This window comes from Lithohypha guttulata, assembly GCF_036872675.1.
Source record: "Lithohypha guttulata strain CCFEE 5908 chromosome Unknown scaffold_1, whole genome shotgun sequence".
In the NCBI taxonomy this organism is placed as follows: Eukaryota; Fungi; Ascomycota; class Eurotiomycetes; order Chaetothyriales; family Trichomeriaceae; genus Lithohypha; species Lithohypha guttulata.
Window position 1 is genome coordinate 3795812 of NW_027042750.1, and position 16219 is coordinate 3812030.

At 48.4% G+C, this 16219-nt stretch overlaps 6 protein-coding genes across 6 annotated transcripts; 4 read left to right on the top strand and 2 right to left on the bottom strand.

Annotated features, from left to right (window-relative positions):
* Positions 1-1364: 1364 nt before the first annotated feature.
* LTR64_001391 (uncharacterized protein) lies at positions 1365-2503 on the top strand (the record flags this gene model as incomplete). The annotated part of the gene is made up of 2 exons (XM_064895772.1): positions 1365-1876; positions 2002-2503. 2 exons carry the CDS (start codon positions 1365-1367, stop codon positions 2501-2503), a joined length of 1014 nt encoding a protein of 337 aa, XP_064758459.1.
* Positions 2504-5089: 2586 nt separating this feature from the next.
* LTR64_001392 (uncharacterized protein) lies at positions 5090-5731 on the bottom strand (the record flags this gene model as incomplete). The annotated part of the gene is made up of 1 exon (XM_064895773.1): positions 5090-5731. One exon carries the CDS (start codon positions 5729-5731, stop codon positions 5090-5092), a length of 642 nt encoding a protein of 213 aa, XP_064758460.1.
* Positions 5732-6467: 736 nt separating this feature from the next.
* On the bottom strand, positions 6468-7931 carry ARP6 (Actin-related protein 6; the record flags this gene model as incomplete). The annotated part of the gene is made up of 2 exons (XM_064895774.1): positions 6468-7417; positions 7463-7931. The coding sequence occupies 2 exons, from the start codon at positions 7929-7931 to the stop codon at positions 6468-6470; spliced, it is 1419 nt and encodes a 472-aa protein (XP_064758461.1).
* A 411-nt stretch (positions 7932-8342) lies between these two features.
* Positions 8343-9449, top strand: LTR64_001394 (uncharacterized protein; the record flags this gene model as incomplete). The annotated part of the gene is made up of 1 exon (XM_064895775.1): positions 8343-9449. One exon carries the CDS (start codon positions 8343-8345, stop codon positions 9447-9449), a length of 1107 nt encoding a protein of 368 aa, XP_064758462.1.
* A 493-nt stretch (positions 9450-9942) lies between these two features.
* CHT4 (Chitinase 4) lies at positions 9943-11136 on the top strand (the record flags this gene model as incomplete). The annotated part of the gene is made up of 1 exon (XM_064895776.1): positions 9943-11136. One exon carries the CDS (start codon positions 9943-9945, stop codon positions 11134-11136), a length of 1194 nt encoding a protein of 397 aa, XP_064758463.1.
* Positions 11137-13498: 2362 nt separating this feature from the next.
* gap1 (RasGAP protein) lies at positions 13499-15877 on the top strand (the record flags this gene model as incomplete). Its single annotated transcript, XM_064895777.1, has 2 exons — positions 13499-15674; positions 15723-15877. The coding sequence occupies 2 exons, from the start codon at positions 13499-13501 to the stop codon at positions 15875-15877; spliced, it is 2331 nt and encodes a 776-aa protein (XP_064758464.1).
* Between the last annotated feature and the right edge of the window lie 342 nt (positions 15878-16219).

Below are 16219 nucleotides of genomic sequence, written 5' to 3' on the forward strand. Positions count from 1 at the left end.
TATCTCGGATTTACTAGTTTGAGGAGAAAGTACGTGGTATGTGAGAGATCTGAAAGTTGGAAAAGCATATTGCTTAAGGAGAACCCTACTTGAGGCCTGCTGTACGCCTTAGGCCAATGGAGGTTTCGTACCACCTACGGTCGGTGGTGCAACTATATCTTACTCTCCGTCGTTCCTGGTTTCACTTTCACAGACGTTCATTTCAAGTCCTTGTCAACATGCGTATCTCGTGCCTCCAGACGGAACACCACTCACCAAGAGTTTAGGATATGCATGGCATCCACCTGCACCGACATCGTCAACAAACCTTGATGTTGCGAACTGTCCCCGATAAGCTTCGTTATGTTCAGTGACATCACGAAATAGTACAGGAAACACGGAGTCGATTATTAGCCTATCTAACGCTTCTGTTGAGGCTCTGTTTAAAGTGTGTCTCGAAACCCAAATTGGTTCTAGCTGCATTATGAGAACTCTAATGATGACTTCACAATAACGATTGTCACGTAAGCTCGCAGCATGTAAGTTTTTTTTCAGCAGATGGAGATAAAACTGGTCCTCAGCGACAGCAAGTGATGTACGTAGTTGTCGATGTCTTTTTCGCCATCGAAGACGAAAGTCTTAAACTGCAGCTGCTCGAACATGCTGCTGTGCCTGATATCCAAGTTGTGCAAAACCTTCCAGAAGGAAACTTTGGAGAAGCCTTGGCATTCGCTAAACATGCATGGTGCACTCCTGTTCCTGCCTCGTCCTTTTCATGCTTGTTCTTCCCACTGCACTTTTGTTGGATATAAATTGCCTATCAGCTGACATGAATCAGCCCAAGGGTTACCAGTGAAAGCATGGTCTCAGCCATTGAGATGCTAATCTGATACAGCACACAGCAAAGGTTTTTAATAGTTCGCGATAAGCACAACTTCGCAGCACTAAAAGCAGCTGGCTCTGTATTATGATGCTCAGAGGCCATGTTCGGCACGACGCGAGAAGTCATGAATACTAAATCCGAAATTCTGGAAGACTTATCCTAGTTGAAGTGGCAGTTGCCTCAGCCGACGAAGTGATGCGATTGTGGAACAGAAATGAGCTAAATTCAGCCAATTTTTATTGTCAACCCCCAGCCTGTGAATACAACTGCCCCTCGTTCATGCATTCATCACAACTTTCAGACTTCTAGCGCATCTGTAGCAACGCCTTTTTCCTTCTAGAACGACCGAAACCCCTAGCTGCTCTTCCTCCATAGGTAAACTAACGTTCAGCCGCATCATTTCGTTAACAAATTTGGACCTATTCCATTCGTCCTGCACGGAATTGATCCGCACCTTCTCACCTATCGAACACGAGACATACCACAAGGCTGAGAGTCCATCATGACGTCCCTAGACAGGAAAGAATCGTCCGTCAAATTCATACCTCAAGGAGCCATCATCCAGGAGTTCATCGTTGCCGGCCACAACATCGTGCTAGGTTTTCCTACCGAAAAACCATACACATACTTGAACGCTCCATTTTTCGGCGAGACCATTGGCCGTGTTGCCAACAGAATCAAGGATGGTAAGATATCGGCTCTTAACGGCCGTGAGTACCAACTAGCACAAAACAATGGAAAGAACTCGTTGCATGGCGGTTCCGTCGGCTGGGGAAAGAAGATCTTCTCTGGTCCACAACTGAGCAATCGAAATGGCAAGGAGACTGTTCAGTTTACCTACGTCAGTCCAGACGGCGAAGAGGGCTATCCTGGCACAGTTAAACTTAGAGTGTGGTACTCAACCACAGAGCAAGAGGAAGACGGCGTCAGGAAGATAGTATTGGACATGGAATATGAGGCGGAATTAATTGGTCAGGAATGTGACGAAACTGCCATTAATATTACGAACCACAGGTAAGAGGCCTCAGTCATATTCATTTCAGGAGATCGTAGCATCTTTTAGGCTCCGAAGCAGTAGTCTGCAGGCAGTCTCGAGTGGGCCTACAAAGAGGTTGGACATGTACTGACGTGGTGAGCAGCTACTTCAACCTCAGTGATGGGCCTACGATAGAGGGCACAGAAGTGAATCTCGCCACAACCGAATATATGCTGGTCGACAATGAAGATTGTCCAACGGGCACTTTTGGAAAATGGCCTGGCATCCAGCCAGATCGTCCTTTTGTACTAGGACCACAAGAGCCTGATATTGATCATTGCTTCATTTCGGACTCGAATGCACAGCAGATTCCGGTGGATACCAGGGATCGACCGCTATCAAGGTTGGTATCTTTGTCACACCCAACCACTGGACTACACCTTGAAATCTTCAGTACGGAGCCAGCTTTCCAGTTCTACTTGGGCAAGTACATCAGTGTGCCGGCATCGGAGCACGGACCTGAACGGACAGCTAGATCTGGGTTGTGTGTCGAACCTAGTCGATACATTAACGCAGTGAACCACACTGACTGGCGGAATATGGCAATCCTCAAGCAAGGCCAGAAATACGGGTCAAAGACCAGGTACATCGCCTGGAAAGCTTGATTGGCACAGACTTGATGTTCTGTGAGGCTCCAACATAAGTCTTGTATTTCACATCGAGTCATGACGGGCTAGAGAACTCCAATATCGGTGGTTGACAATCTTCGCTGCGTCGTTTCGGAGTCAATGTCGGGTATCTCTGTTACGTGATGGAAGTGGTTGGAATACTCGATCTCTAGAGCGGTTGTGCAGAGGCAGCAAGCTCGATGTCATCGCCCCATACTGGAAACTAGATTCTCCAGACGGTTCGAGCCTAAAAACGTGGCATCACCCACCCAAACACATGTCCAATTGCGGACATAGTATGAGAGACCGAAACATTGCCGAGTCGATGTGCAGGTTGTTCAACCTTACTCTGCAACTACTGCAGAATGCTATAGCTTACCTTCCGTTGAACAATCTAGCGATTTTTAGGTTCGTGGCACACATGAGTAATGCCAAGAACTTCGCTCATATCCAGAAGCAACAACGCGTGGGTCCGCTCTCGTAATGATAGTGAAGGTTCATGCCCTGAAGGTTCAGAACCAGTTCGGCAGTTGTCTTTTTGCATTCTCTGATCGAACAACTTGCCAAGCTCGGCGATGCTGCAAGCAAAGTCTTGTCAGCATGACACATTTCCTTGTCTCTTCCCTCTCTGCGAGATTCGGGACAAGTTAATATCCGTGATGGAAAAGCTGTATTCTACAGCGTACGATTAGACCACTGGATTGTCCAGTGCTGCGCAGACTTCTACTGCCACAGCTCGCGGCCGGAAGTTATAAATCCGTTCGGACGTTGCAGAATAACCCGAGATGCCGCAGTTGACGATTGCATCACGTCGGTGGTGGATCACGACTCACTCGTCAGGTGCCGTGTTTGGCTTTGCACAAAAGTATCGTGGTACCTGATACATAATCCGGAAATTATGCAATTTTGAAATGCAGTCATTACAGACTAAAACGCATGGAGGTCTTTGTAAGTTACTGTACACAAATGGACGAACTCTTTTCGCCACCTTTCCTCTGTCGCGCACTTTCTACAAATCGAGCTTGGAACCTGTGCATCCTTTCTGCAAGGCATATGCGAACCTCTCCACGACATATCGCACCGAGCGTCAAACGGCCTGCCTGACCCTGAAAAAGCTCAGTCAGAACTCGTTTTCGCTGAACTGCATGCTGCAGCTTCATGCAGATTTGGGAAGCACTGCTTCTCAACAGGCCCATGGGATCGCACACTGTGACGCTAAAGCAACTTTACGTCCTCTCGTCATGCACGTGGCTCTTATCAAGTCCAGTTGTCGATACGATGCGTGCAACACTAAAATGCTTACTCATGCTTGTCTTTCTTACAATATCTCAGCTAAGCGTGTGGAGTCGACTATGTTCTCGTCAGCATGTTTGCTGATAGCCTATTCTGGCTCTACTTGACCAGACGTCTGCGTAGAATCTCAATAGCGTGCTCAGCAATCATGACTCTCTATGCTGAGTCAGCAACAGTAGATGCCACCAGGACACTGAGTCCTGACAGCAGGCAAAGGGCAGGCACCATGATACATGTTCGAGACGGAATACGTAGACTTGCTGGGCCGTCTGACAAGGCGCTTGTCCAGTGCTGCGGCTCCTCAAACTTTCGCTAATAAATTCCAGATCGCATGATCGCGTTGCATTGTAGCCAGAATGCTGTAGAGACTCTTTTGAGAGTGCCGTGATCTCGAAAACGACAGTACCATGTGTCCTGTAATGTTGTTGGACAGACTGACCACGTGATCATATCCAGGTAAAGAGACAGTGCTGAACAGGCTATGTGCCGACTGCATCTCAGGTACATGTTGATAGCATGTCGACCGCGTGTCAACATCATGTCAGCACGCTGTTGACTATGGGTTGACTTGATACCTGATTCAAGTCAAGACATCTTGGTGAGTCTTGCCCGTCCTCTGGCCTTGCGACCACATGTTAGCGGCACCTCGGTGTCGTACTGAACACCCGACCCACATTTGGCACAGTGCTAACTATGTTTTGACATTCCATCAGCAAGTGACCGGTTATAAGCGGAAAAAATTGGAAACAGAGGCTAAATGAGTGCAAGAAAGATATGATGATGCGTACGCACCGAGAACACGGAATTCTAAGTGCTGATCGAACGACTTGTGGCACGTTTGTCACTGCAGTTGTCCCGTAGCTAACATTTGATCTAACCCTTCGAACATGCTAACAACATTGAGCTAAGCTCCCAACAGCGTCCCTACCACGCCCATGTAAATCGTCTGTGTATGGCGAAGGATCTATGAACACATGGGTTGTGTCTAACTTTTTGTACTAATTTCCAGACACGTTGTTGCAGATCAGGGCTTTAGCTGGTTTGAGTCGTGCGTTGTCCTGGTGCTTCGAGTATATAATACGAGCTCATAATGTCATTACGTAACGTAGAACGTTGCACGGAGCAAGATCGGTATTCAGAATTTTGCAGTGCGTCGCTGGCACAAGGGTCGTGGTTGCCAAACATTGACTGACTGACTCCAGGTCTTAATCTGAAACTTCGATGAAATGGGAAGGGCTTCAGTATCCGGACGTGGGGCACTTATTCACCCCACTTCAGTTTCAGCTAGGATCATAACCTCTTCAACACCACCAACCAACCCGCGTCGTGTTTGCTGATGGTAACGCCCGTACCGGTGGACTTTACGATCGTGACCGACTCGTGCTTTACGAGTTCATCGACCTTCGTTTTGAAACCACCGTGCTGCCAAAGACCTCCGCCAATCGTAGCGGCCAAGTAGCCATTTCTTTTGACCACCCTGATCAGCTCGTCAAGAAGTTGCGGTCCGAGGTGTCCTTTTGTGAGAGTACCAACACAGATAGCCGCATCGTACTCTTCATTTTGTCTTGCAATAGATTTTGTCAAATCTGCTACCTCAAGATTTGTGTAGACGGACGTCTGACTCGCCCTTTGCAGCATTTCTGGCGAGATATCTAGGCCTTCTATGTTTTTGGCGCCCAATTGCGCCAGGCAAACGCCAACAAGGCCCGTACCACAGCCAGCGTCGAGGATTCTAACCTTCGCCAGGTCCTGGCTAGTGACCTCTGCCAATGCTTCCGCAGCCATTTGCGGGAATGTGTACTGCATGCCTGACACATCTTTGTCATAGTTCTCCGCCCACTCCTTGTAGAACTGTTGGACGTCATCAGGTGCTCCTGATAGAGCATATGCTCGAGCAAGTGTTTCGTTTGCGTCTGCAGATCGATCTGACATATCTACAGAGTTGCAGGTATGACCGACAGTGAAGTGATGCCGACGCTGTATGTTCCTTGACTACAGGATATCGTGAGAAGGAGCTATCGAAGAGAAGAATTTCTGCGTGTGCAAAGAACCAAGACAAGGATAATGTCGAACGTCGAATTATGTCGAATGAAATTGGGAGCTGTAAAGGCGTCACGTCACACGTTGACACTTGAAACGTCATTTGCGAAACCGTAGTGCCATCGGTACCGTATCGAAACGTTGCCCCTGAAGCAGAACCCCTGTATATCGAGCGGAGAGGAACAACGTTGTTCTTGTAGCAGGTGGCGTGCCCTATCCACAATAAGACGCAGCAAGGGCTTCTGATACTGGCAGTGATTGCGAAGCTGCTGACGGCAACAAGCTGAGCAAACTGAATTTTCAGGTTGGCTTGGACACAACGATTCGACAAGAGGAACACCCTGGGCATGGCGAGAGTGACGCAGGGAGTGAATTGCTGTGGCAGCGGAGGATTGTTTTAAGCCAGAGATTCTGCAGAAGCGTGAGAACACTCAACATCCGGTGGGGCTGGCGAGTAAAGGCAGTCCATGACATGAGAAAGCGAGAATTCGGGGAAGCAGCCGCAAACGATCGACCCGCATGCTGTGGCCGCATTTTGCCTTCAAGACTCGTATCAACAGCATACGGCAATATCGACGATACCAGTACGCCATGGTACGTCTCACGTGACGAGTCGGATTGCCGCAGTTCAACGGACAGAAGCAAACTGTCTTGCAAGCCACGCACTGCCGTATTCGTGGTATTGCTCTCTTGTCACCACCATCTTTTGCATGACTTCTTGGTGGCTGGATGCAAGTCGAGCTCCCCCTAGCCAAGTACTTGTGACGGGGTCGTCCATTCTTCTTACTTGAACAGGCCATTCAGTTCTGATCCTCGTCCGTAGCTCGTCCTGCAAACGTGACACAAAACCTGGAATCTTGGCAGTACCTCCCACCACCAGAACGTTCGCAATCATTGTGGCTTGAATCAGAGGAGGTAGTTTGGATAACGACTGGACGACAGCGTCAGCTAGGCCGGGTTGTTTGGATCCAATATCTGCTGGGTTGAACATGATCTCCGGAACAACAAATCGCTCATTTCCCAAGGTCATCACAATTTCATCTATATTTTGAGCAGCAGCAAGCTTGCGTCGATTAGCTATCTCTCTGGAAGGATCATAAGGTCGAGCATAACCTCTGGTAAGATTGACACCGTCAGGAAGTACGTAGTCGATTCGTGTATCCTTTGCAGACTCGTCTTCTCCTAGGTCCATTGCATCTGGTATAATCTGTACCGGCTTGTTTGAGCGTCTGCTGCCTTTCCAAGCCTGTTCAAGGTCGCGTTTGAAATCGATGCTGACAAAAGAAATATCTTCTTTCAGGTCATTGACTATTTTCATATCCTGGTGGAGGTCAAAATGACGAACTGACACAATTTCCTTCAAGTAGTTTGTCAGGTGCTTCCCTCCAAAATCGAGTCGGCGGATCGCTCTTTGGATCGGACGGCCTTGAAAGCATGGAGTAATGGTGGTACATGAGTATCCACTATCAACAACGAGCAGGCAATCAGCTGGTAGTTTTGTGGAGCTAGGTTGTGCATCGGGCGTGATTGCAGTGTCGAAAAGTGCACGCAGGTGGTTGTACGCATTGAGTGAAGAACCTGATCCGTCAGCAATATCTTGTATGAGAGGTGCTTGTCACCTGCCAGTGGTCCTCATATATCCTCTAAATCCCCACTCTTCCATGATGACCTCGTCTGTATTTCTCTGCAGCGCAGGCATGACGTTGGAAGACTCCGTCAACAACAAGGTAGTCTCCGAAGGTGTGGATATAAAGGTGTTTCGGTGTGCGGTAGACTGGTCGAAGAAAGCATGATCCCAGATTTCTTTTTCTGCTTCCCAATTGACAAGCTGGCCGTTCTCGATAGGCCTACGAAAGACGGCTTCGCTCCATTGTGACAGCTCATTTGACTGAGCTGCTACGTACGTCTTGCGTTCCTTAGACCGTACTAGACAGTTAGGAATGGTCTCGCATGACTTTAGGCTTTCATTATCGGAAAGGAGTTCGTTTGGCGCAAAGCCTGCCTTGACTGTATATGCTCCATTATCAAGGACGAACGTGTTTTGTGGTACGCTCAAAGCAGCAGAATTGTTCTGCCGTTGAGTACGTGCCATTGAAGCTCGATTGACTGGACATTATGTGAAGTACGATCAGCCGTTGCTCGTATATAGGGACAAGTTGATTCTGTCGAAATAAAAAGTCATCGTTGATCAGAAAGAATCGAGCTAGGCTACGCTCTTGCCTTGTCACTGTCTATAGAGTGGGGTCTATGCGGCAACAAATAGGCGTTGAATCAGCTGTCGGATCTGTCATAGAGTGCTAGTGGAAAGAACGCCTAGAATTGCACTTGCGACGATAGGCATGACGTGCCTATTAAGAAGAACGAGGTGGTACATTTACCTAGCAGAATTATCTTGCACAACTTGAATGTGACACCAGAAGGTCTTTTCCTCGTGACTGAGACTTCACCCAGACGGAACCGGTAAGGCAACCAAAGGTCTTTTCACAATAGAGAATACCTCAGCATGGCACCTCCTGAACCTCCTGCATACGATCCTACCGGAATTGAGTATCATACTATTCCGAGCTTCACGTTCGCCTCTGGGACAACTTTACATGACCTTAGGATCGCATACCGCTCTCACAATAGCTCGTCCAGTCATGGCACAGTGCTCATACCAACCTGCTTTTCAGGCCACATCAATACGACCTTGACCTTTAATCAAAACGAAAATGCGGCTCTTGCTGCCTATCATGTTGTGGTCGTGGCCATGCTCAGCAACGGAGAGTCATCGAGTCCGTCGAATAAAGCTTTCTTTCCAGCTCCGGGAGAACTGCATTACGAGGACCAAATTCATGCTCAATACGATCTGCTCACCAAAGGCTTAGGTGTCAAACAGCTCGAGGCAGTCATTGGCTTCTCCATGGGAGGACAACAAGCGTATCATTGGGCAGTGATGTATCCCGAATGTGTGAAACGTGTTGTCTGCATCTGCACGAGTGCGAGAACTAGTCCGCACAACTACGCCTTCCTAGAAGGACCCATTGCAGCCATGACAAGCAGTATTGACTACATAGCATGGAAGCAGATCAAGCAACGTATCGCTCAAGGTGATGACGTGGGTGCAAACCTGAAAGAGGTGAGGCCCAAGAAAGGTCTAGCTGCTTGGGCAAGAGCCTATGCGGCATGGCTGACAAGTGCCAAATGGTTTCGTGATAAGGAGTGGTCAAAGATAGGCTGCAACGGCGTGGAAGAGTACATGCAGGCTCGAGAATTGGGCTATGCTCGTTGGGATGCAGATGACCTTGTCACAAAGGCGCGAATGTGGCAGATGGCCAATATAGGTAAGACAAAGAAAAGGGAGGTCACTCAGCTAGGCTGTCTCGTTGATCACCTGGATGATGAAGCATATAAGCAGGCATTGCGGAGCATTAAAGCCAAGGTCCTCTTAATGCCATGCAGAACTGACCAGTATTTTCCACCAGAGGATAGTGAGGTCGAGATGAAAAGCCTCGAACATGGCACTCTCGCAGTGATTGAGTCGTCGTGGGGTCATACTGCAGGAGGAGGTGCAAACCCGGAAGATGCAAAATTCATGAACACCAAGATAGCAGAGCATATGAGACGTTGAGGCTTCTGACCATGCGGTGGCTCACTCCAGTGAGATTGGGTAACAATTACGAGTCGTGACAACGGAAGGGAAAGCTACGGTCGACTACGAGAAACTAGAGCGTAATTGCGAAGGATGCTGCGCCATGACCTGGAAACTCGTAGATGATCCGTGTGAAAGGGTTGGGCACTAGTTTCAATGCCACGAAGCAGTCCTGGAATGCTGAATGTCAAAGGTCGAGTGACATCCGCTCGTCGTTTGCAAGAAGGTGTGAAACTGAAAATGACCTACAAAACTTCCATTTGCTGAATTAAAGGCTAGCGTGAGTCTGCACCTTCGAAGTCCAGGAAAGATGGGACGCCTACAAAATTCCCTATTTCTGCTCACACTGGCAAGTTTTGTTTCGTCCCAATTTATTCTTGGGCCTCCGACAGAACTACACCGTAGGCACACGCAATTCATCGTCTCGAACGAAACAGTACACGCCGACAACTCATCACACCTTGATAGCACAATGAGTGGTGGCCATGGCTTTAGAACAGTTGCGTACTTCGTCAACTGGGCTATCTACGCTAGAAACCACACACCACAAGATTTACCATCCGACTCACTCACGCATATACTATACTCCTTCGCCAATGTAAAGCCTAACACAGGAGAAGTTTACCTGACCGATGCCTGGGCCGATACGGACAAACATTGGCCAGATGATAGCTGGAACGAACCTGGAAACAATGCCTATGGCTGCGTCAAACAACTCTTCAAACTCAAACAGCGTAACCGCAACCTCAAAGTCTTGTTGAGTATTGGAGGTTGGACATACTCGTCAAACTTCGCCGCACCAGCAAGCACTCCTGCTGGGCGACAAAGATTCGCTCAGTCGGCTGTCCAGATTATGGAAGACTTGGGGCTTGATGGCATTGACGTTGATTGGGAATATCCACAAGACGACGCTCAGGCCCAGGATCTTGTTCAGTTGCTGCACGAGGTGAGATCTGAGTTGTTCAAGGCCGAACAGAGACGACGTTCAAGAGTACATTTTCTGCTCACGGTGGCTTGTCCTGCTGGTCCACAGCATTTCACCAAGATGAGAATTCGCGAGATGGATGGATACCTTGACTTTTGGAACTTGATGGCGTATGACTATGCTGGCAGCTGGGACAGTATGGCTGGCCATCAAAGTAATTGGTATCCAAGCATAGAGGACCACGCGTCCACACCATTCAGCACAGATGCTGCGCTCAGGTACTATACTGGTCAGGGTGTACACAACAACAAGATCGTTATTGGGATGCCCTTGTACGGCCGTGCCTTTGCATCAACCAGAGGTCCTGGTACGTCCTTCAATGGTGTCGGACAAGGGAGCTGGGAGAATGGAGTATGGGACTACAAAGCTTTACCAAAGCCTGGTTCCCGTGTCTACAATGACCCTAGCATAGTCGCAAGTTGGTCATACGACCCGGACACTCAGATCATGATCAGCTACGACACACCAGAAATTGTTCATAAGAAAGCTGACCTTATCAGGCAGTATAATCTCGGTGGTGGTATGTGGTGGGAAAGCAGTGCAGACAAGCCGTTTGGCCAAGGGAGTTTGATTGAGGCTTTCGTGCATATATCTGGTGGACATCGTTTACTCGAGCAACAACAGAACTGTCTGGAATACCCAAACTCCAAATACGACAATATTCGTGATGGTAGGGTTTAGAGGTGCAGTGACTACCTGGTGATAGTTTATTGCCTCGACTGAGCCAGTGTTTATTTTCAGATATAGATCAATAGACTTGTAGGCGCTCACCCACTGCGCTGGATATCATATGAGGTTTATAGGCAGCCATCCTGACACAAGGCGCTGCCTTCTTGCCTGCTCACTTCCTCTTAAGTTTCAGACCTGTGCTGGCGGAAATAAAGTCCTCGGTTCTTGCCAAGCTTATGCAGTAGGGATGTGAGCGGCAGCCATTGACTCTGACGTGCAGCTGTTGCACAAATCTTGTGCTTGTGAAACACGTCAGGGTAATCTTTCGAGTCGAGCTGCATTGACTGTATCCTGTCAACGCGACACAAGCATGTTCATCAAGGTTGTGGCTGGTGTGAACAAGGATCTGATGTGAACATCAACAACCTCATGAGAGCTTTTTGATAACGCTATGGCGTCCTAGGTACTCCTGGACAGATGTCATCTACTACTTTCAGTAGATCAAATAGAAATTGGATAGACACATTGTCTGTCGATAATTTCCATCTCGCAGCCGTCAACCTTTATCGTGTGACCACCGTAACTAGAGATTGCTGAGTCCAGACGTAGCTCTGAGCTATAGGTTGAAGGTATGAGAGAGGGCGGTAGATGTATAGCTCGGATAGTTGTAATAGAAGCTACAACTTGGCGGTCTAACTCCGTTGACGATTCTTGACACGGGATAAACCGATGCCTCGCTCACAATATCTTGAAGTGAGATATCTCAATCGCAGGGATGTGCAAGTCGCGATCTTACCGAAAGTGAAACCGTGAGCCCAGCTAGTCTGCGCAAGTCAGCAACCGCTTGTCTTCTCGAGCCTCGATCGTGCCGTGTGAGGCCATGATCGTCACTACTCTGGCTGGCGCCGAAATGTTAAATTGATTGCAGGGATTAATGCGGGAGTATGTATAGTATGCGGGGCGCATGAAATAGGTTGGGATGGACATTGAGTTCATGCAAAAAAGTAAATCACAGTGAAAATGATCAGTCGTGTTGGAGATCCGACGAATATAAGATTGCGTCGAGGATGATTGACCTCGCGTGACGAAGCATTGCTTCTCACAGCGACTCGTGTCAAAATGTCGCAAGCATTGTCATGTACCCTTTCAGACGTTCGCGCAGCATCGAAACGAGCGGCTGATAAAACTCTTGGGCGTGGGTAGTGGAATACAATGTCTCGCGCTTGGACGTTTTGATACTGATTCTCAGACCTCCGCTGTCTAAAAAGCTTCGCAAGCCGCTAAACTTTGGACCCCCTGGTCACTGCATAACATGACCCGCCCAAGTCGTATCTGACAGCGTCAAAGAGAATGATGTCCTTTCAGCAGCAAGGATCGCCTGCATTGTCTCGTACGTTTCTTTCCAATTCCTGCCAGTTGAACTTGACCGCAGGCTGAATCAAGCGGGAGAAAGTGCCTGGACAAGTGCTCACAAAGATTGTGATCTACCAAACCTTGGACTGGCAGATGGGCCACCAGCACTCTTATAATCCCGTCAGCACCTCGAGATCTGGTGATTCTCTGTTCATTTGTTAATCTTCAATCTTCATATCTACTTCTTAACGATCTCCAAGAACTCCACGACGACGCAGGACTAGCGGCGTCTAACGGCAGAGGCTGTAAGGGGGAAGAGCGCCGGGCTATCTGCAGTTCCCGCTGTCGCGAACCCTCGAGTTTGCAGTTTATTCGTCCACAAGCGACAGCACCAAGTCGTCCGAGTCCTTCGCGAATCAAGGCACATCATCTGCCACTTCCTTACCACGTTCCTTTGTCGACGCTCATTTGACGACTTGCACAAATCATAGCTTTCATCCTTGCTGCAGGTACATTTGCAATCCCATAATTCTCCGACACCAACCGGCTCTGCATTCCCGTTCGACGAAGCATACATTGCAGATCCAGATACCAGCAACTCGTCATCCTTCACAGAGCTACTGTGCTCCGGTCCACTCCCTTGCAAAACAGACACCAAATCGACCTGCTATTGCTTGAGCTCCCGTCGAAGTAGTGTCGCCATATTGCGTTCTGCTCAAGCCAAGATTCAGCGCTGGCCGCGACACCAAAACATGCATCGTCTGCTGGTGTAGTCGACGCAATTACTACATGCGCGTCTGGAACACCTCTTCAAATCGAGCTGTAGCTAGAAGAGAAAGCCAACGGCAGCAAACCGACCGCCTCAAAACGCCCAAACCCCTCACGTTCGACCTTGGATAGCTTACAGATGACTTCTCAATTGCGCTCTGACGTGCCAGTACGATTATCCAGCGCAAAGGACAGGTCTAGAGGTGTTAGACAAAGACAACCCGAACGGGACAGAGACATGGCGGTTGCAACAATGCTGCCGCCGCCGCGGACGTCCACGTCCACCACGTCCTCCTTCGAGCCGATGACTCGACAAAATACCTTCTCCTCTCAAGATGGCGCTCGATCGTTACGACAGAGTAAAAGGGCTAGCATGACTGCTCTGCTTGTAAGTATGAATGCCCGAGAAAGAGATTTGGAAATATCGGACGACCTTGCAAGAGCACAAAGGCTTCTCCGAGAACTCAAGGTGAAGATCTCGAGTCAATCGAAGAAGAACTTTGTCTTGGAGAAGGATGTTCGCTACCTTGACTCACGCATAGCTCTCCTTATTCAGAATCGCATGGCGTTGGAGGAGCAAAACGAAGTTGCGAGCCACCTGGATGAAGCCGCAGAACTACAAGAGGGAGAATTCCCCAACGACGAGAAGACACAAAAGTATGGCAATTTGCTATTTCTGCTCCAGTCGGAACCAAAACACATTGCGCATTTATGTCGACTGGTAACCATGGCTGAGATCGATTCTCTGCTACAGACGGTCATGTTTACGATATACGGAAACCAATACGAAAGTCGAGAAGAGCATCTGCTTCTCACCATGTTTCAGTCCGTCCTTACCCATCAATTCGAGACCACTCCAGAGTACTCGAATCTGTTACGCCAGAACACACCAGTTTCACGAATGATGACAACGTATACACGAAGAGGACCCGGGCAGAGCTATCTCAAAGAAGTGCTCTCCGAGAAGATAAACTCGCTGATTGAGCTCGATGAGATGGACCTCGAGATTAATCCATTGAAGGTGTATGAAAACATGATCAAGCAGATCGAAGAGTCGACAGGCACTCTGCCAGAGGATTTACCTCGTTCGGTTACTGCCGAATTCGCAGCAGAACATCCTCAGGTACACGCTATCATCGATCCCAGACTACGTACCCTCAGCAATCTAGCCGAGGGCTTTTTGGACGAAATTATAGTTGCAGTCGAAGACGCACCTTACGGTATCAGGTGGATATGCAAGCAGATTCGAAACCTTTCACGCAGGAAATACCCGGATGCGCGCGATGAGGCGATATGTACTCTTATAGGTGGATTTTTCTTCTTGCGCTTTATTAACCCTGCTATCGTGACGCCAAAATCCTATATGCTTATCGAAAGGAATCCAGACGACAAGCCGAAGCGAACCTTGACGTACATTGCCAAAATGTTGCAAAATCTTGCCAACAAACCATTGTACGCCAAAGAGCCATATATGGCCAAATTGCAACCTTTTATTCAAAGGAACAAGGACAGGTGTAACAAGTTCATGCTTGACCTGTGCGAGGTACAAGACTTCTATGAAAGTCTGGAGATGGACAATTACGTCGCTTTGACCAAGAGAGACATTGAGCTTAACATCAGCATCAACGAAGTTTATGCCACACACTCCCTATTGGAGAAACACAGTACGGACCTTGCAAGAGACCATGATTCTCACCTTGCCATTCTTCTACGGGAGTTGGGTTCTGCACCTGCACAGCTGCCCAGGAAGGACAACCGAGCCATTATCCTGCCCCTATACAGTCGCTGGGAGTCCTCCTTTGATGATCTGACACAGCAGCTCGACATCACGCAAGAAGAAATTCTCTTCTTGGAAGCGAAGAGTACGTTTGTACAGATTATCAGGAGTTTGCCGGACAGAAGCCGTGCACTGTCACGACCACTGCGACTCGATCGCATCGCAGAAGCAGCAGGCACACTCAGAAACGATCCCGTTATGGTCAGGAAAGGCATACGGTGTGTAGAACTGCTAAGCACGCTGAGCGACATGGGTGCTGTGGAAAGGGCTGACGACTATGCGGTACTTCGCGACGAGATCGAACAAGAATTGACTCATCTTGGCTCACTGAAGGACAAGGTCCTGGAAGAGACGCTGAAGCTAGAGGATGTGTACAAAACGATCCGAGATCACAACACTTACCTTCTCTCGCAACTCGAGACATACAAGAATTACTTGCACAATGTTCGAAGCCAGGCTGAGGGCGTTCGAAGACCTTCAAACGTTAAGGAAAAATCACGGGAGCTTGGTCCGTACAAGTTCTCTCACGCGCAGCTCGAAAAGGACGGGGTCATAAAGAGGAGCAACGTGCCTGACAACCGGCGAAGTAATATATACTTCATGTTCAGAAGTCCCACTGCTGGGACGTTTGTGATTAGTCTTCACTACAAAGGTATGTCGCATTTGATGCTCACTGAGAACCCGTATTTATGGTCTACAGGACGTGCAAGAGGACTTTTGGAACTGGACCTCAAACTGGACGATCTGTTGGAAATGCAAAAAGACAACCAGTACGAACTCGAGCTCGAATATGTGCAGTTTGATGTACCGAAAGTACTTGCTTTGCTCAATAAACGGTTTGCACGAAAGAAATGAGTGGGTTTCTCCCTTGGTATAGTAAAGGTCTATCGGTCTGGTCTTTTCGAATTTTCGTGGTCGACTCAATTTCAAACAACAGCATTACAGACATGGTGGAAGGATGACATGTCCATATCTTTATCACATAGCGCCAGGAGGCATGTTTTGACGAGTTGGATGAATTTAGGAAGGATACCCATTGTGTTACTAGTGATGACGACCAGTGTCAGTATAGGTGTATTGTAATATATTATGTTCGACGTATTTGAATGTTCACGATATTCGTATTCAAATCCAGGTTGGTCCAGAAGGACATGTTTTGCCAAGCTTCAATTATGTCATCCCGCAGTACCCTGGAGA